Source organism: Dipodomys spectabilis, unplaced genomic scaffold (assembly GCF_019054845.1).
Source record: "Dipodomys spectabilis isolate Male_0828 unplaced genomic scaffold, ASM1905484v1 ptg000163l, whole genome shotgun sequence".
Lineage (NCBI taxonomy): Eukaryota > Metazoa > Chordata > Mammalia > Rodentia > Heteromyidae > Dipodomys > Dipodomys spectabilis.
In genome coordinates this window covers 16,089,705-16,109,190 of record NW_024870840.1, presented here as the reverse complement: position 1 = coordinate 16,109,190, position 19,486 = coordinate 16,089,705, and the positions used below count along the sequence as shown (strand labels likewise).

Below are 19,486 nucleotides of genomic sequence, written 5' to 3'. Positions count from 1 at the left end.
AATCTGTCCCTTTTGGGAAGAATGTATGTCCTTCAGTTGAGAGCTGGGAGAAAAAGGAGCCCTGTGCTCTTTGCTGTACAGTTTGTAGCAGAGTTTTTGCCTTCCTCAAAGGAGAGAGAAAGGAGCAGGCTTTACCACAGGCAGACTTCCACTTTTCTCATTGAGTTTCAAGAATGTTCTTAATGGACTGTAAACCCTTGGGATTATTTTCAAAGACATAAAAATGTTTATTTTTTAAAATAATCTTCATCACTGTCATTGGGGAGAAAGTATATACATACACTGTCACAGCTAGGAGATAAACCTATTGAAGAAATTTTAAATGAGAAAATGCACCTGAGTCTCTGAAGTAAAAATCAAAGACACTATTCTTATCACCTCAGACACAAACCCTACAAAAGTAATCTAAAGAGCATGTACAGACTGCCACAGCTATGGCTTACTAAATCAGAAGAGCTGTTACATCCTTAGTCCCTTACTGTCTTGGCAAAACATCCAAAATGGAAAGTAGAGTTAGAATGATATTTAAGTTGTTTTATTAGAAGTACTACGAGGCACTCATCCAGGTTTATGAAGTAACTCAGCCTCCCCTAAGTCAAGTTATGTGCCAGATTCAAGCTAAATAGGAATTAAAAATAAAAAGTTTAATAAAATAAAAAGTGCTTTTAGTAGTGTGAATATATATATATATTAAAGAGATCATGATATTGAAAATTATCTTTAAATCTACTGGTTTCAAATTATGGAGAACTATAGGTGAGAGCATGTATCCAGAGAGTCTATCAGGTGAAGATATCAAATAAATCTTGGGTCAAATTTATAATTCATAAAATGTTTATTTTGTTTTATTAACATTAGAGCTTGAGAATTTCAGGTGTCTAAATTAAGAATAGTTTTCAGAATAAGCATCCTCAAGCTATTCCCAAGTATGGATTCATAGTTGTGGACTGATGGTTCTATCTTGGCACCTTTTCCTCAGAAAAATCTAATAAATTTATCTGCCCATTCATTTTCTATAGTCCATAATGGCAATCCTATCTTTAACTGAGAAAGTACCATACCAAACTCTATAGGCAAACAGACAACTTAGGAATGACCACCTACAGGAATCACTGAGAAAAGATGCATGATAACAGAAAGCTCTAATATACAATACACAGTATATCCAAGTCTGGTGGGAAGTGGTAAAAAGTAGCTGAAATGGCAAAATGGACTTCTGGGTTCCTATGAACATATATGTTTCACTGAATAGACTGGCTCTAGCCTCCACTACTTTCATTTAACAGGTATTTTATAGGTGCTTATTATCTTCTACGTGTAATAGAGGAAGCTTAAAATACAAAGATAAGCAAAGGGCTCACAATCTCACCTTGGCAATTACCTAATGCCTTAACAGAAGTATGGTTTACCTTCATGACTCTGAAAGTAACACTTGAAACTTGGTTATTTTAAACTTTACTCTTTTAAGAAAAATATCTTATACACAAAGATTTACCTTAGACAAAGTTTTCCAACAACTGATAAGGCTGTATTTTTATCTTGTAAGTGAGAGTGCTACATTTTTTCACTCACGATATTTCTTTTACAACTTTTATTGCAATTATTATCTCTGTTGGTTTTGAGGTTAGTTTTTTTTTAAGCCAATATGAGAGCTTTCATGACCTCAAGATGTGAGTTTTCAGATTATTCATCATTTCTCCTCCTCACCTACAGATTTGCATGATACATTTGTTTATGTGCTGGCAGGTAATCGCAGCCTACCAATTTAGGTAGATGATGTAAAACAAATTCCTAAATAAGCACAGGTGCATACATTCAAATATATTGTGATTCAAATACACCTGTGACTATTTGCATTAGACGCACAAATATTAGAATCGTATCTGACTTAACTCTCTTCTGGTACTGAGGTTTGAACTAAGGGTCTTGCCCTTGCTAGACTGGTGCCCTGCCACTAGAAATATGTATGCCCTGTTTTGGTTGGTTATTTCATGAACTTTTCCACCAAGGTTGATCTCAACCCTCAGTCCCTGTTCTCAGCCTCCCAAATAGCTAGAACTACAGGTGTGAGCTACTGACAATTAGCCTGACTTTATTTTTGAAAAAAAAAAAATTTAAGCTCTCTAAATTGCTAGTTTCCTCTACTATCTTCAATTAAGGTTAGTAACCTAAATGGTGTCACTAGATCTGAAATAAGAGATGAAACAAGGTACTGGATCATAATTTCAAGTTTTCTGAAACATTCCTTAAATAGAAATAAGAGAAAGCTATGGAGCAATGAATAGTAAGAAAGCTGCGTATAATAGATAATCTGTTGTGGCTTTTTTTTGTTTTTGAGACTCCATCACTTACTATTGGAACAGGTATAAGCAAGCTATCATTCATGTCAGTCACTTTCTTATCCATGAAATAGGAGTGGTGATATTCTCACCATACTTGTAGCACTAATAAAGAAGTGAATCTCTGTAAAAGTACAAACTATTATGTAAATCTCAGGAAATTAGGATTAACATTCACTTATAACCATATCCTAAATAGGTCTGATTAAGTTTTATTAAGCAAGTTTTAATAATCAAGTATTTTAAAGTATACAGTACCCTTATATTAGATCCATGTTGTCACAATGTTTTCTTTTTACGTATTAATGTGCTTTCAGAGAGAGCACTATACTTTATTGAAAGGGATTCTGCTGTTACCAAGTGGTTGCTGACAGAAAGGCTTCCAAAAACACATTTATGAAAAAGAAAAAGAGAACTAGGACAACAAAATTAATTGTGTAGTAATTTTAATTCCTTTTATTTTAAGCTTGGGCTTAATGTAGAGAAGTAACTAATGTTCAGTGTGTCTCTACAATGAGCACTTAGAACACTGTTAGGGTGGCTGTTAGATCCTTTTGAACTGTCCATTGAAAAAGAGCCTGAGGCCAGAGATTAGTGGCTCAGATCTGTAATCCTAGCTACAAAGGAGGTTGAGATTTGAGGATCCCAGTTCAAACCAGCCCAGACAAGAAAGTCAGTGAGACTCAATTCCAACTAGCAACTAAAAACCAAAAACCCAGAAGTGGAGGTGTGTTTCAAGTGATAAGAGTACCAGCCTTGAGTGAAAAAGCTAAGAAACAGTGACCCCGACCCAGAGTTTAAGGCCTAGTATTCCCACAATCCCTAATGGTTTTAACGCTTGGAGATTCAAATGGATTTGTTTGCCAACACTTTTCCATTAATGAAGACTACCTAGTTTGGTCCCTAATTAAGCTTGTTTATAACAGATCTTGCAGGAAGCAGAAATCTATACACTATGTAGCAAAGGACAATCTACCCACTCACCCAACCTGATCTCTGGATCAAAAACCTAGTTAGAAAAAAATTATGTGTACAGAATATGTACCTCCTTTTAAAAAAATGTTTCTTAAACAATATGGTATAGCAACTATCTACAAAGCATTGACATAGTTTTGGGCATTATAAGTAATCTAGAAATGGATTTAAATCTATGAGGAGATATAGGCAAGTTACATGTTTTGTTTTGCTTGATAGAAGTTTAAGCACTCCTAGTTGCTAATTTCTTTTGCTATATTCCAGTTCAAGTCTTGTTTTCTAAATGATGTCTCAAGGTACAAAAAAGGACCAAACAAGGTTCTGGGTCACAATTTCCTATGTAAATCGTGTATCACTTTATATAAAGAACAAGGATGTCTGTGAATTTTAGTGTCCTGGGGGAAGGCTGTCCTGAAACAGGCATCATGTAGATGCTGAGGGGATGAAAAGACTTAGAAAATGTAAGGATTTTCTGTTTCACAAAATAAATATGCTTTTACTAATAGCTATGAGAAATTTCTTCTTCTCAACTAAAATTTAGATGGGGTATGATCTCTGTCTTAATGTACTTATTTTGACAAGTAAAAGGACTATAGAAGATATTATAAATCTTTCTTCCATTCTTTCTTTCTTTCTTTCTTTTCTTTTCTTTCTTTGCTGCTGATCCTAGGCTTTGAACCCAGGGCCAGGGTGCTTTTTTGCTCAAGGCTAGTACTTCTACCATTTGAGTCACAGGTCCATTTCTGGCTTTTTGGTATTTAATCAGGAGTCAGTCTCATGGATTTTCCTGCCTGGGCTGGCTTCAAACCATGATCCTCAGTTCTCAGCCTTCTGAGTAGGTAGGATTACATGTATGAGCCACCAATATTGGGTGATACCATGAAGGATGAGTTCTCCCAACTAAAGAAATAGCAGTTGCCTTCTGTTTAAATAGCTGTGAGTTTGTTGAATAATGTGTTCTTTTTATTTCTTTGCTTTCCCCTCCCATCCTTTCTCCTACTAGCATGTAATAGTATTTTTCCCACTTTTTAGTATATCATCACGTTCCCTTATATAAATGTGGCAGTTTTTTTCAGATACTCTTCAGATACAAAAAAATTGCTTTGAATTTTTTGCTATTTATGTACAATGTTTTAATAAATAACTTATTTACTTCAGTTCAATCTACACACAGGATAGATTTCTAAATGACAGTTTGGCCAATAGCATCTGTAATTTTGGTGGATCCTGTCATTTTCTCCACTTCAGGGTCGTGCCATTCTGCATTTCTACTTAATGTATATAGTTTTTAAGACCACCTATAAAAATATATACACTGGACCTATTCCCAAATTCTAAGTCCATAGATAATGGATTGGTCCTGAGCAGGCCTGTCTTGGGAAAAACCCAAAGAGCACATTCCAAGTTGACAATCTCGAGTCATCTTATTTACATTGTTTAGATAAAAAAGAGAGTCTCCTGAAATCTCTGAAGTTTATACTCCATGGCTCACTCACTCAGTAAATATTTTTGAATAGTTGTGTACTAGGCTTTCCAGATATTGAGGATATAAATAATAGTACCTTGCTATCAGGAGTCCTTAGGGACTTAGGTTCAGAGATATAGATACGTAATATGAAATAAGGTATTCGTGTTAGAGATTTACATGAAATACTATGGAAACATTGAAGAGGATAACTTTACCCTAACTGGACTGCAAAGGAGATTTGCTGGGCAGGAAGAATTAACTTCCTCGGGAGGAACTACCAGGTAAAAAGGAAAAAAAAAAAATACAAGATTGCAAAAAGAAAAAAAATAGGCATAAAAGATGCAAAAATAGGAAGAACAAGGACATATATGGATGTGTAACTATAAACGTTTCATGTTGTAGAACATAAAATACAAGGGAAAGAAATAGGCTGCAAAAGTACACAGAGATCAGATCAGAGTGAGTACCTAGTGTGTCACATTAAGAAGCATAAATTTCACTCTGTAGGCAAAGAAAGTCACTGAAGGGTTTTAGGGCTAAGAATGAGACGGTCAGATTGCTGTTACAACTTATGGATGATCAACCAGAAGGGCATGTAACTGGAAAATAAAAGACCAGTTAGAAAACTGATGTAGTAATCTAGATGAAGGCTTGAATTGAAAGAAAAGTTAAGGAAGAATAGATTGAAGAAATTTTAGGAGGCAAAATAAGACAGGTATACATATTGGATATAGGGATAGAAGTCAATAAAAGGATGATTTCAAAGTGTTATTAATCCACTATCAGTAAAGTACTGGATATAAGATTTTTTGTTTCCAGCAACAATGACAGATTCATGCTGATTCAGATATACTTTCTGACCTGACTTTGGCACTTATGAGGCTGGGATAGATGCAGGGAGCCCTGCAAAACACTATGGGAAAACTAGTAAGTTTATCCTTAGTAGCATCATGCTTTAAATAACCAATTAAAAGCAACCACAGGCAACCTCAACAGGCAAGCATATATCACATGTTCACATTTCAGAACACACTCTCTTATGGTAACTCCTCTATGGGTGAAATCGTTGAACTCCTTTTCCCTCTCTGCTTACGCCAGTGATGAAATGACTGCTAACAGCATAAATAACTGCAGTCTGAGAAGACTATGTAGTTGAGAGAAAACAGTATAACAGCTGCTTCCCCAAAATGTAACCTGCTGGGTCACCCTTTACATCAAGAAGGTATTTGGACAACATGGAATCTGGCTACCATATAAAGGCAACCTTTTCCTTTGATGTGTGAGATTCTAATAGTGCCGTGGGGATGGAGCAGGAGGGAGCTATGTATAACCTATATTAAACCTGGCCCTTCTCTTTCTTTCTGGGGTTTCTAAAAAACAAACTGAAGGGAAACAAAAAACATCAACAATCATCAGATGGAAAAAGGCCAACTGCTTAAAAAGTCAAGAATGAAATAACAGAGGGTTGTTGTGTGTAGGAGAGGAGAGGGCAGGGAAAAAGACAAAGTAACATTAAAACTTACCTTTCTTTTATCTTCATCTGTTGGTTCAAATTTGAAAGTAGCCCTATGCTGAGGGGAAAAAAGGAAACAGCGTCATTTTAAATACATAGATTTTGACTGTTTTTCTTTTTCAACAAAATACATGACATAATCTTCCTTGTAAAAATGTTGCTTTCCCATATCACAATATTCTTATTAAAGAGATAGGCATATAAATAAATGATCACTATAACAGAAATACATACAAAGGAGTACAGAGAATCAAGCCAGTAACTGTCAAGGAAAACTTGGGTTACATAGCATAGATACAGAACCTGGACCTTGGGAGGGATAAATAGCAGTATGTCGGGAGACAAACCGCACAAAAATAAAGGCTTAGGTGTGTGAAACTGTCATGAAACAATCAGCTCTGTGAGACTGTTATATGGGACACATGTGAAGGGACGGGATTCAGAGGAGGATGAGAATGGAGAAATAGACTGGACTGAGATTTTAAAAGGCTTCCCAATCTTAATCAGTTTACATTTTCTTTCTTTCTTTTTACTATGCCATAAAAAGTCATCAGATAAAAACTTGATATTTAGAGAGTCACCCTGAATGAATGAGAGTTTAAGTCATGGCTCTACCACTTAACTAACTGTGCTCTCAAGCAAGTAACTATGACTGGGCTTCTCATATGAAAACAGAGAGGGATGGCACACATAAGTTCACAGGATGGTTATGAGGATCCAAACAACTATGACATTTAAAACACCACCTCACTGACTGGCATATACTAAATACTCAGGTTATCATGATGATGTTGATGCCAATGATACAGTGGGGAAAAATTATTGAAAGGGAAGAGTGTTGAGACTCTCCTGAAATGATTGGGAATGTATTTTCTACTTTGTGGTTGAATCAGAGAACAACAGAATATGTTGGCTTGCACATGAAGAGTAGTGGTATCTTTAAGAAAGGGATAAGGAGGGAAAGGGGTACCCGAAACACAGAGCACATAATTCCTCATTCTTTCAAGTTTCAGTCAGGAGAACCAGGTGTTCACAGGTGTGGTGGTACACATCTGGAATCCCAGCTACTTGGGAAGTGGAGACAGAAGAATTTGCTCAGGCAAAGTCAGCACCAGACGCTATCTGGAAAACAAACTGAAAGTACAGGGACTAGAGGGTTGTGGTTCAGGTGGTAGAATACCTGCTTAGCAAGCATGGGGTCTTGAGTTCAATTCCCAGTATCTCTCTCTCTCTCTCTCTCTCTCTCTCACACACACACACACACACACACACACACACACACACACACACACACACACACACAAGAAAAACAAGTATTCTTATGATTCTTCCACCTTCCTTTAACAGCAAAAACAAAAACAAAACAGAAAAAAACCCTAAAAACAAAACACACCCACTCCATTGAACATCTCTATTTTTACTTTGTATTTTTTCCTTACTGGCCACTCTGACAAATGGGTACTGGCAACCCACCAGGAATTAAGTACATTAAGTACTAAAGATAGCATCATTACAGGTGGTTCTGTGTTGACAGCTTTGTAGAGTAGCCATTTTTGAAATTAAATGAGATGAAGAAAAGGAAGCAGTTCTGAATTTAAGAAATCATTAGAGGGAAGCTAAGGTAAGATATGAAGGCCACGTAAGGAAATTTCACGGAGACTGCCTTAAATATGGACATGGAACAATTAAGATGGGTGAACAATTAAGATGGGTGAAGTTAGGTGGTAAGGACATAGATTTAAAAATATGTACCTAAAATAACAGGCAACCAGGAGAAAACTAGGAAGGAGGAATGAACAGCATTCAGGAAGAATATTTTAGGCAGCTGCTCACCAGCCCTGGCTAACTCAGAAGAAAGCAAGACTAACAACATAAGGAAGTGAGGAGTGGGTATCGAAATCTAGGCGTGATCTTGTTGGTGGCAGTAAACACTGACACAAACCTTAAAAGGGAAAATGATTTGGCAATACATATTAGTAGCCATAAAAATATTTATCCTCTTTGACCCAGATCGCCTACTCCTAAGAATTTATCCTAATGAAATCATCCAGGAGACATAAATTATGTATGTAAGCATATTCTGTGTTATTTAATAAGGCAAAAGGAAGAGAGACAAGCTGAATATCCAGGAAGAGACTGATGAAATGTGTATGTAACACTAATCTACTGAACATACCATGTCCATCTAATAAAATATTATACAGCAATGAAAAAAGACTCTTTGTTGATATGTTATTTTTACAATATGTTATTTTACAATAAAGAATAAAAGATAAATAAAGAAATGAATAAACAAGAAAGGAAGGAAGAAAGAATAAATTGTAAACCTGAGGGATATTCTTAGGAATTTACAGACCTAATATTTAGTAGGAAAAAAAGTAGCATTAAAGCACCCAGTATAAGGCCAAAGTCATAAAAAGAAGCTCAATAAAGATTTAACACAAATGAAACTGAATAATTGTACTAGAAACCAAAAGAAAAGAATTTTATGCCATTCTACATAAAACAGTAATTAGATAAATTATCTGGAATAAATGTGCCTAGTTCTTAATATACAATGATTCTCATAAACTTTTTTTTTGGCTTTTATGGAGACAAGGAAACACAAAAAAAATTATCTTCTTTTGGAAAGATACCCATTAAGTTAGAAATATACTTTTAAGTATTTCCTGTGTAGAATTAATCTTTTTAGGTGAAAATTTAGAATGGTATAAAGGCTAATTTTTCTGTTGCTTTTCATATGCAAGGTTGTATCATAAAATCACATTAAAAAAATCAAGCGACATTCTGGTGGCTCACGCCTACAATTCTTGCTACTCAGGAGCTGAGATCTGAGGGTCATGGTTCAAAGCCAACTTGGACAGTAACATGAAACTATTATTTCCAATTATCCATCAAAAAAGCCAGAAGTGGAGGCGTGGCTCAAATGGTAGAACACTATCCTTGAGCAAAAAAGTTTAGAGCCAGTGCCCAGGCCCTGAGTTTAAGCCCCAGGAGAGATGGAGACACACACACACACACACACACACACACACACACACACGTGTGCACACACGCCTATCTTCCAAAAGCCCTGTCAGACCAGCATGAAGGCTTAATTAGAAACTACACTGACATGTAGGGCATTAAATACTAAACTCTGAATGTACCAATCTGTTCAGAAGCTCAACTCTCTCAGATTAGTAGTATCTAATAGATGTAGGCATCTACAAGGCTAGCTTCTTTTAGCAAATTTGAACCATATTGAATGTACTCAATACCTATAATCCTTATTCTCTCCTTTTTCTAAAGCTCAAATTGGGAGAAAGAGAACTAGCATTCTAGCTATAAATATCTTTTATGAGTATTCGTCAACAGTCAACCACCTTATCTTTATACCCTTAATTTCCAGAGGAATAAGAGCAACAAGACAAATATAAACTAAAGAATCAAACCATGACTCAATTTACAGACCAAGTTTTAGAGTAGCTCAATGACACAGAGACCCATGAAGTCTCCTGAATATAGGTTTTGTACCCTATGAGTAGGCTCTAAAATTCTCAAGCATTAAACAACCTTGAGTTTGAGTCCAGTCTAAGTACAACCTTGGTCAAGTCATCCAACTCTATGGCACTTCAGATTTCCTTTAAGTTACAGCTCTTCTCACATGGTAGTCATTCATTAAATGGCCACTGTTGTTATCATGTTGCCTCTGGCCAAATAATAAGCCATTAGAACACTAGGAATTAGTTCCTAGATTTGTAAAGATTATACTTAAACAGAACCAATGCAAGAAAACAGGCCTAAGTAGGATGGCTGTGAGTTGGCTGTGCTGCATTTTATCAACAGTTTGCTGAGAATCGAGTAACAGGTTATGCACTACAATCTGGAAAAAAGAACAAGGCAACAAAGGAAAGTGTACACCTCTGCAAAAACCCAGGGTGACTCAGAAGATAGAACTCAACCTCAAATTGGAAAGCAAAAAGTCCTCCTATTTGGCCCAGTATATTCAAACACCTCATTCAAATGTAGAGGCTGTATTTCTAGAACTGTCCCAAATATTAAGTGTCTATCAATCAGGACCCCCCCCCAAAAAAAAAGCAAAAAAACAACCAAGACCTTAGTACTATTGTAGCAATTTCCCTCTCCTGTAAGTTACTATTGGAGATCAACCTATTTGACAGCATCTTAAGTAACTTAATTTAACCACAAACTTGTCTTATTTCCACAGTAGAATCCTGATGGAGCTTGCTACGGGATAGCTATATGCCCAGGTGGCTTCTATACCTGTCAAACCATCTCTTGAGTCTCATCTTAGTTGATGACATGACTCTAGGCAGTTTCTTCACCTATTAAAAGAGAAGTTTGGACCCAACTGTCTTTGAGATTCTTTCCACTTTGTGATTCTGTGATTCTGACTGGTGGGTGTGAAAGGCAGCTCGATGGCAAAGCATGCTCTTCACATATGCTAGGGATTCAATCAATGTCCAGCAAATCTTGGGATTCAGGATATTACACTCCGAACCCGAGGGCTTGATCAGTCTTTTGTTGGCATAATGAGTCCTGGGCATAGAATCTGAAGAGCAGATCCATAACTTAAGCTTTGTATACAGTTACTTTGTCTCTTTGAACCTCAATTGCCTATTCAAAACAAAATACATCTGCCTTATAACTTTTAATATGAGAGGATTATATGTGATGACATGAAAGTTCTTAGGAAAATATAATAGTGTGTATCAGGTACTCAATAAATGTTAACATGTGAACTTGGAGGAATAACTACTCTTAAAAAAATTCTCTAGTTCCAAGTCAATGTGTAGATGAACAGACAAGCTCTTCTGTTCTTTCTGGGATAGAGATATTCCCTTTCCCAAGATAACAGGATCAATGTATGAAGCAAGAAATTAGATGTTTTCTAGAGTCAGACAGAACTGTTGCTCTGAGCACTGTACAGGATATGCCATGCTAATGACACCCACTAGAAGGTGCAAGGGGGGGTTAAGGAAGCAGTGGCGGGAAAGCCGGGGGGGGGGGGGAGGAAAGAGAGGGGAGAAAGAGTAGACACCTAAATTTCTTACTGTGTTATGTCAACTCAGTACTACCTGTGGTTCCTAACTTTGTTGTTCAAAGCTAACAGTTATGGGTTTCTTACTTCCTTGGTGATAAGACACTGTTCTAAATGCTTTAAATCTGTAACTCACTTAATTCTGAAAACAATCTTATGATATGATACTTTATTATTCATTTGGCAGATGAGAGCACTAGGCACAGCAAAGTTAAACAACATGTCCTAGACTACTTAATTCTAAACTAATGATCAGCATCTAGGCAGTCTGGAACCAGAGCTTGTATCAGACCACACAACCTCTTGAATTACCTTGGCTATTATTCTCATAACCTACTAAGTGAGCACCTCCTCAGTGTACTGTGCTCACTGTTTGGCTTTTATTCTTCATTTAACTTATTCCACAAAATAAATTAAGAGGAAAAATAGTATTATCCTTGTTTTACAGATAAAGTAACTGAGACTCAAAAGCCTTAAATAACTTATCCATAATCTTGAAGCTAATTAATGGTAGAGTTGGGAATAGAACTAGGATTTATCTGATGTCAAGTATACCTTCTAAAATACTTGAAAATAGTCTTTATTAGCTATAATAAACATAACGAACCTCCCTTCTTTATTCTTCCAAACAGTGAATTATCATTTCTTTACATCATTCATTCCTCTTTTGTTTGGACTTCTTAATATCTTATAATCACTTCTGATTCCAAAAATTTCCCAAATGCATTGCTCCAGATAAGAAAATAAGCACATGGTATCCAACTGCTTTTTTCAGGGTGTCAGATTCCATATACCACAAAGCCAAGCAGTTTATTTCCATTCCTCTATTCATATTTCCTAACTACTGATATAGTATTTCCCTTCTACTCATCTTCCTGCAAGTTTCTCTTTCTCTGAGGGGCAAAGCTTCAGAGCAATATGAAGCTCAGTTATTATCTTGTACTAGACCTATCATACTTATATTACATGGAGCTTTCTTCTCAAAGACTAAACAGATCTTTCTATAAAATCAGAATATCCTTAGGTTTGGCTTGGCCAAAAAGTGCAATTATCTGGAATCTTCTAAAGCATTTCAGGATATCACCTTAAGCAATGCTTACGAGGCAGGACTGGGAATATGGCTTAGTGGTAGAATGCAAGAAGCCCTGGGTAGCACATACACAGAAAAAGCCAGAAGTGGTGCTGTGACTCAAGCTCTAGTCTTGAGCAAAAGAAGCTCAAGACAGGCCCAGGGCCTGAGTTCAAGCCCCAGGACTGGCAAAAAATAAATAAATAAATAATCCTAATATGAAAAAGACGGATCTGGAAATGTCCAATACTTAGGCTCTGACAAAAGCTGGAAGGAATCACAAGTAGAAACCAACCTGGAGGAAGATCAAGGAGAGGAAGAGAAAATTTAGAGAAAGTAAATGTATGGGTGTGTGTCAAATTTAGCCATGAAGGAAAATAGAAATATAAGAAAGTATTAAGTTCCAGGTGTAGGTTTTTCCTCCTCCCTCCCCTAAAGAAAGTCTATTTATTGCTGGGTATCTGACACATAGTAAGTACTAAATAAACACTAGTTAGTTTGAGACAATGGACACATTCTCTATTATACTTCTTTGGGAAATAAGTTGGTAGCTGGTTCATATCTTTTCTGGAAAGCAGTAATAAATCAAGTTAAAAGAACATCATCTACACCACACACCTACACATTAAATGAGTCTCCTAAATTAAGCAAATATGCTCAACAGTAGAGCGTATCAGAAAGTGAAGGGCAAAGATGTGAACAGAATACAGCCCATGCAGCTTCCCAAAGAAAGAGGCAGAGCAGAAAGAACACTGGACTTAAGATTTGAAAAATCAGATTCAAACTTTAGTCCTTTCATTGGCTATGTGGATTAAGGACTACATTATGACTGTAAATTTTACCATTTATAAAATCTTACCATTTATACTCTACTCACAGTGTTGTTGGGAGGATTAAATGGGAAGGAAGGTTCTTCACAAATAAGGACTGTGTCTTATTTTTGGATCTTTGCTATGAGGGACATAAATGGCGTACTGGCAGCTCAGTAATACAAAGTATACGAAAGTGTATATATGTAGTGGACACAGAAGCAGAAGGGGAAACCATGATGGGGGGCAAAAGAAAGGAAGATGTTATGTACAGGGTGTGACTTGGTGTTGGGTGTGTTTTTACAGAAGAGAGCAGTCAAGTCACTCCTATAAAGCAGTCTTCTAAAAAAACTAGAGGTGTGATATGCTGCATTTTGAAGTGAACATGTAAAATTCCTGGAAGGAACAGTAAAGACAAGCTAACGGTTCTTAGAGATTCAGAGAAGTGACTGGGATTTATAATAAGACACCATTTCACTGCAGAGTTGTAAAGTGGGAAGGATAAACAATGAATGGAGAGCTGGAAGACACCTCAGTTGGAATCCTGGCTCCCAAGTATGACCTTGGGCAAATTATTTAATCCATCTAGAGTCTCAATTGCAAAACATAGATAATACCTCACAGGACTGCTGTCAAGATTAAATGAGATAATGAATAGGAAAGCCGTTAATGCGATACAAATAATAGGTATCATTAGGAGTTAGGTTCTCCACCCACTTACAACATATTATGTCCATGACCTTGGGTGTGATTTCAGTTCTTTGCACCTCGGTTTCCTCACCTATAAAATGGGAAGGATGATACCATCTACCCTATAAATATATTCTTTGAGGATCAAATGAGACCACATAAGAGACGTCAACGCCTTGAAAACTACAGTGGTGTGGGTACAGAAAGCACTGCCATCGTTGCTGATGTGTTTCGTGCATGTTTAAGGGCCGTGGTCTTTTGAGGGCTTTTTGTTGTTGTTGTTGGTCGTTTTTTGTTTGCAGGGAATCACTGCCCCCCCACCCCCCGCCATGCTATACAGGTGAGGAAGCCTCGCATGCATTTATGCATCCAAGAGATGGGCACAGGGCACAGAAGCATGTCTACGGATTCTGGGGGTGTGACTCGCACTGTTGGGAAAAGGATGGTTGGGACAGGTTGCTGGAATAGGAATCCGAGGAGTGGGCTCTTAAGTGTGGGAGCGAGGGAGGAGGAGGAGAGAGGGGATGCAGGGTGCACGGATGGGAAAGGGCTGGGGGCACAAACACGCATGCCCAAGCCGGAAACGTTTTTGGGGGAGAAGCAATGCGCATCCCCGGAATGAGGGGGAGGGGGATGGATCGGGATGCGACAAGCCAGCCCCTAGGGCGGCCTGGGGGGGGGGGGGGGGAGGGTGCGACAGGGCACGCAGGGGGCCGGGGCTCTTTACCTTGTCGCTGTAATCCCTCAGGACCCGCTCGATAGCCCCCGCCTCGCCGGCCCGGACGATGTAGAGGGCGCGCTCCTCATCCATGGCCGCAGGTGCGGGGGAGCCGCGGCCGCCGTGCGCGCCCGAGCCGCTGCCTCCAGGTAAACGCCTCGCGCCCCCGCTCGCCCGCTCGCTCCTTCCCAGCTTCCTTCCTTCCCTCCTTCCCTCCCTCCCTCCAGTCTCCAGCCCGCCAGCCTCCGCCCGGGCAGGCCCGACGTCACCGCCCCTCAACTTTCACCCCGCGACGTCACCGCTCCCCCAGCAACCGCTGCCTCGCGGCCGCCCCTGACCAGGCCTGGGACTCGGCGGAGGCCTAAGGCGAACGCTCTGAGGCGGGGCTCAGGCCCAGGGCCCTGCTGGTGCTCCGGTTCCCAGCCTCGGAGAAGAGTCTGGTCTTTGCAGTGAGCTTCCACAGGCTGAACGGTTCTCTCCTGACTCTCCTCTATGAATCATTCTCCTCAGCGGACAAGAGCAACCCTGCTCTTCCCCGCCCATTTGTGAGCCAGTGGCTGCGGACTACCATTCCCGGCATACAACAGGGCCTCTCCAACTCTTCCATCCAACTCACTGGAGAACCGAGTGGCATGCCGGGATTAGTAGTCACCCGGCGGGGAAAGACTTCCGCCGAGGGCATGCTGGGAGTTGTAGTCCTGGGAAGAGCCGGAAATGGAGTGTCCAGGGATGGCTGGCAGACCGTTAGGGGGAGGGTCTGACCTGCGGTAATGCTTGAGGGTTGTTTGTTGTTGGCGGTGGTGGTGGTGAATGTCGAGCTCCAGACGTGACTGGGTCTTCCTAGCTGACCGTCCTGGGAAAGTGCCGCCTCTTGGTTGCGAGCTGTCAAGCACCCAACTTAATCCCCTCTGCTCTGGCTTAGCGGTTTCGGTCTCTGGGATTCTTGCCTTCCGCCCTTGGGTGCGGTGGTTGGTGTGAGGCCCTCGGTAATGTGGGAGCTGCAGGCAATTGCCTAGACATGGGCGGGTGGGGGGGAACCTGGAGACGTTTTGCGTCAATCATCTCTGCCATATTCTTGTGCTGATGCATGAGCCCCACATCTGTTGGGTGACTTCCATACCATCCATCCACTCTTTTCCACAGTCCGTGTGTGTGTGTAACAAACGATCCAGGACAAGTCAAGGAAGTCGAGATCAGAACCCAGATCTTTTTCCCCCCGAAGGATGGCTGCTACCTCTAATCTCCTTGCCCATAAATGCCACACCACCTAATAAAATAGTGATGGTGCCTAGGAAGGTTAAGGCTAAGTGTGAACACCTGCCAGGCACTCTTATTACATACTTTCACTATGTTGCACATTTTCTCACACATACTTGAGTAACTCTTTGAAAACCTGGGCTCTGTGAGGAGGCAGTGCGATGCACAATGTACAGGGAGCCCCCCCCCAAAAAAAAAAAAACAGTCCAAACCTTCACAGAGAGTCTGTTCTACTGAGCAAGATCATCTTAGACACGGTAAAAAAAAATTGCATATTTTGGGAACTGAATTTGAACTTGAAGTCTGTTCTCTTCCCCTTTTCTCGGCAAGTGGATGAATTCCCCCAAGTACCATCTCAGGTTTTTTATCCCAGCAATCATTTTTGGATGCCTCTCTTGCTGGCTCCCTCTTTAGCTGTGCTGAAAAGGAACTAAAGGAAGCAAAAGGTTATTCATCTAATGAGTCTTTTTCTATATTGTGCTAAACATTAGGAATTTGGAAATGAACCTGACGTGTGCGCGCGTGTGTGTGTTTTCTGTACATTGTACTTTTCATGCAGCAACCAGTAAGAGTATATTTTGTTGACCCAGGTGTGTAGTCGGCTTTCTGTTACTGTGACAATAAAAGATTTATTTTGGCTCATGATTTCAGTCTCTGGTTGCTTATCCCCATTACCTTTGGGCCTATGGCAAAACAGTACTTTGTGGCTACAAGTCTATGATGGAGAAAGCTGCTCACCTCATGGCATCTAAGAAACTGGAAGTGGTCAGGGTAGGATCCCAATTTCCTCTTCTAGAGCCCACCCTGATAACCTGTCTTCATTTGACTATATCTCACCTCTTACAGGCTCTACTATCCAATAGTACTTGAGGGGGAGGACCAAATCTTTAACATATGGGCCTTTGGGGGACGTTTCAATCCACTCTATTACAGGGTAGGTTCTGCATCAATAATAGACTAAGAACAATGTTAATCTATCTCTCAAAAAAAGCACACTTCTTAGGTCATGAAATAGTAAGTTACAATTCCAAGGGAAGACATACCTTCCAATTGTTTTTTTAACAGTTTACAAAATATTTTAGTATACTTGATTTCAATAGATTGCTAGTCAAGGTGTTATTCCACTTTGTAGATAAGAAAACAGCTACACAAACACTTCAACAGAGCTGTTAACAGAGTGTTTGGGTGCCTCCCCTGTACCCAGAACTGTATTAACTGTTTGGAGTAATCATATATTTACTTTTGAACAAAGGTGGTCTGGAAAGTACAAAATATATAAAGCAAAAGTCACAGTAGAGATGTTTCTTTTAAAGAAGCTCTTATACCTGTCTTGGAAATGCCGGCTTGCCAAAAATAGGCTATATTTTTAAGCTCCAATGCTGTACTTTTAAAAAGAAATTTTAAAGAATATGAAACTGTGAATTAATATCTTGGGAAGTTGTACTTTAATAATCTTAATTGAGTGTTAATATCCCAAATGTATAAATCAAAGAATCTTTGACTCTAACTCAAGTTATCCTTTGACCACTGAGCAGACTCTGGTCCTAGAAAAATTAATTTTCTCCAAAATCAATAGTTAAATACAGTCTCTGGGACTAGAGCCTAGACTACCACTTGCATTTCTTTGCCTTCCTAAATATTAGTTATGTGATACTTTTAGTAACTAAAGACTCTAGCCAGCAGTCAGATAGTTCCCATTGATTCTAGGTACTATGGTACCAAGGAATTAAGATTTAGAGCCTGAGTGATAAAAGCAACAAATACCTGTAACAACTCATTATTCTGATAGTATACATATATATTCTCCATGTGCCAGGCTCATGCCTATAATCCTAGCCATTCAGGAGGCTATGATCTGAGACTCACAGTTCAAAGCCAGTTTAAGCAGGAAAGTCCATGAAACCCTTTAATTAACCCTTCCCCCACCCCACCCCCCCACACACAAAAAACAGAAGTGGAGCTGTGGCTCAGGTTGTGTAGCGCTAGCCTTGAGCACAAAAGCTCAGGGAGAATGCCCAGGCCCTGAGTTCAAACCTCAGGCTCAGTGCATGCATGTGCACGCGCGTGTACACACACACACACACACACACACACACACACACACACACACACACACACCCCTTCATATAGACTATCTGATTAAACTCTTAAAATAACTGAACAATGTAAGGTCAATAGGACAGGTACTATTTTTTATATAGGGAAAGAGAAGTTCAAGGTGTCAGCTTGCTCATAAGCAAATAAGTCAGCTAATAAGTGGTATAAGTTAAGAGCTTGAAGTACTCTAGGCTCTGATAACAAAATATTATAGACTTTCAGGTTAGGGCCAATGAAAAAGCCTGCAGATAGACACTAGTCATTTATTTTGGACTTTGATATATCCTGCTGTGGCATTTCCTCTTGCTATAACAATGGGCTAGTTGGAATGTACAAAATTGAAGGTCTTTCAGGAGTACCTAGTGCTGACAGCTTTTAAAATCCAACTCTCCCACATGCAATACTTTTTGTACATTTTCTTTATAAGCTGAAATTTAGGAACTAAACAGCCCAATCTAGTGATTGCAGCTCCAGAATTAATTTAGTTCTCAGTTCTCAGTTCTAAAATTTTCTGATTCTAAAACCAAAAAGTCTAACACTTAAATACTTGTGTGTTCTTTAGAAAAACATATGAAGACAGGGCTTGTACAAATCACTATGCACAAAACAACTATCAGTTGATTTGATACAAGCAGCCAAGATTAAAACTACTAAACTAATATTCTGACAAGGAAATCAACCACTGAACTAGCTTCTTGGAACATTATTAAGCATGTAACTTAGTCTTTGAGAAATCAGAGTAACCTGGTAAAATGGAAGTTATCTTTGTCCATAGCAAAGCTAATTAACATAGTTTGTTCCAAATATTTTATGCTCTTTGAAGCACACCATTGTGTTAAGCATTATGAAAAATGACCAATGCCAAAACAAGTAGTAATCATTGATCTGTCCTTTGGATGGAAGCAGACAACTAATTTCTTTTCAATGATAAAATATCAGACATAGCTACTACACAAACCAAAGCAAGAGAAAACATTAATAAGAAAGAAAGTAATGAGTCAAGCTTCCTTGAAGGAGCTTTTGGGAATGGGGGTGGAGATTTTGGGGGGTTACCAGAAATAAGGAATATTGTGAGAAGAGATATGGATGCCCAAATTAACACATTTATTAAGAAATGACACCAACTTTATTATATTTGAAAGCCAGTAACAGGGATTTTTTCTTAGAGGTCAAGTTGGTCAACAGAATGAAGTAATCTTAAATCTGATATTTTATCATCACTAACTGCTTTATATTCAGCCAAGGAGCCATCAGCTTATATTACCTTCTTGAAAACATTGCTGTACAACAACGAATGACAGAAATTTAAATAGAACTAGAAAACAGAAGGGGAGCTTGGATGTTGGCTGGCCTTAGGTACTTATGCATGTGATATCCGGGGCTCATTTGTAAAATCGGAGTTTAACTAGGTGACTTCCATGGTTTTAACAGTTAACGCTTTATGATTTCTTGTCCTAGCCTTTCAGCACCTCCATGAGGTTCCACAGCAATATTTTCAGCGGTCTAA

The 19,486-nt window shown here is 39.0% G+C and overlaps 1 protein-coding gene across 3 annotated transcripts in view; it reads right to left on the bottom strand.

Annotated features, from left to right (window-relative positions):
- The window catches only part of Ric8b (RIC8 guanine nucleotide exchange factor B), a 104,973-nt gene extending 90,123 nt beyond the window's left edge, over window positions 1-14,850 (bottom strand). For 2 of the 3 annotated variants that reach the window (XM_042693246.1, XM_042693248.1), the window contains exons 1-2: window positions 14,635-14,850; window positions 6,306-6,353 (exon numbers count right to left, since the gene is read on the bottom strand). In XM_042693246.1, coding sequence (XP_042549180.1) covers window positions 6,306-6,353; window positions 14,635-14,718 — 132 coding nt within the window. In that variant the 5' untranslated portion in view covers window positions 14,719-14,850. The remainder of the gene's footprint in view (window positions 1-6,305; window positions 6,354-14,634) is intronic. The other variant, XR_006149518.1, reaches the window with a different exon arrangement.
- Window positions 14,851-19,486: the final 4,636 nt, after the last annotated feature.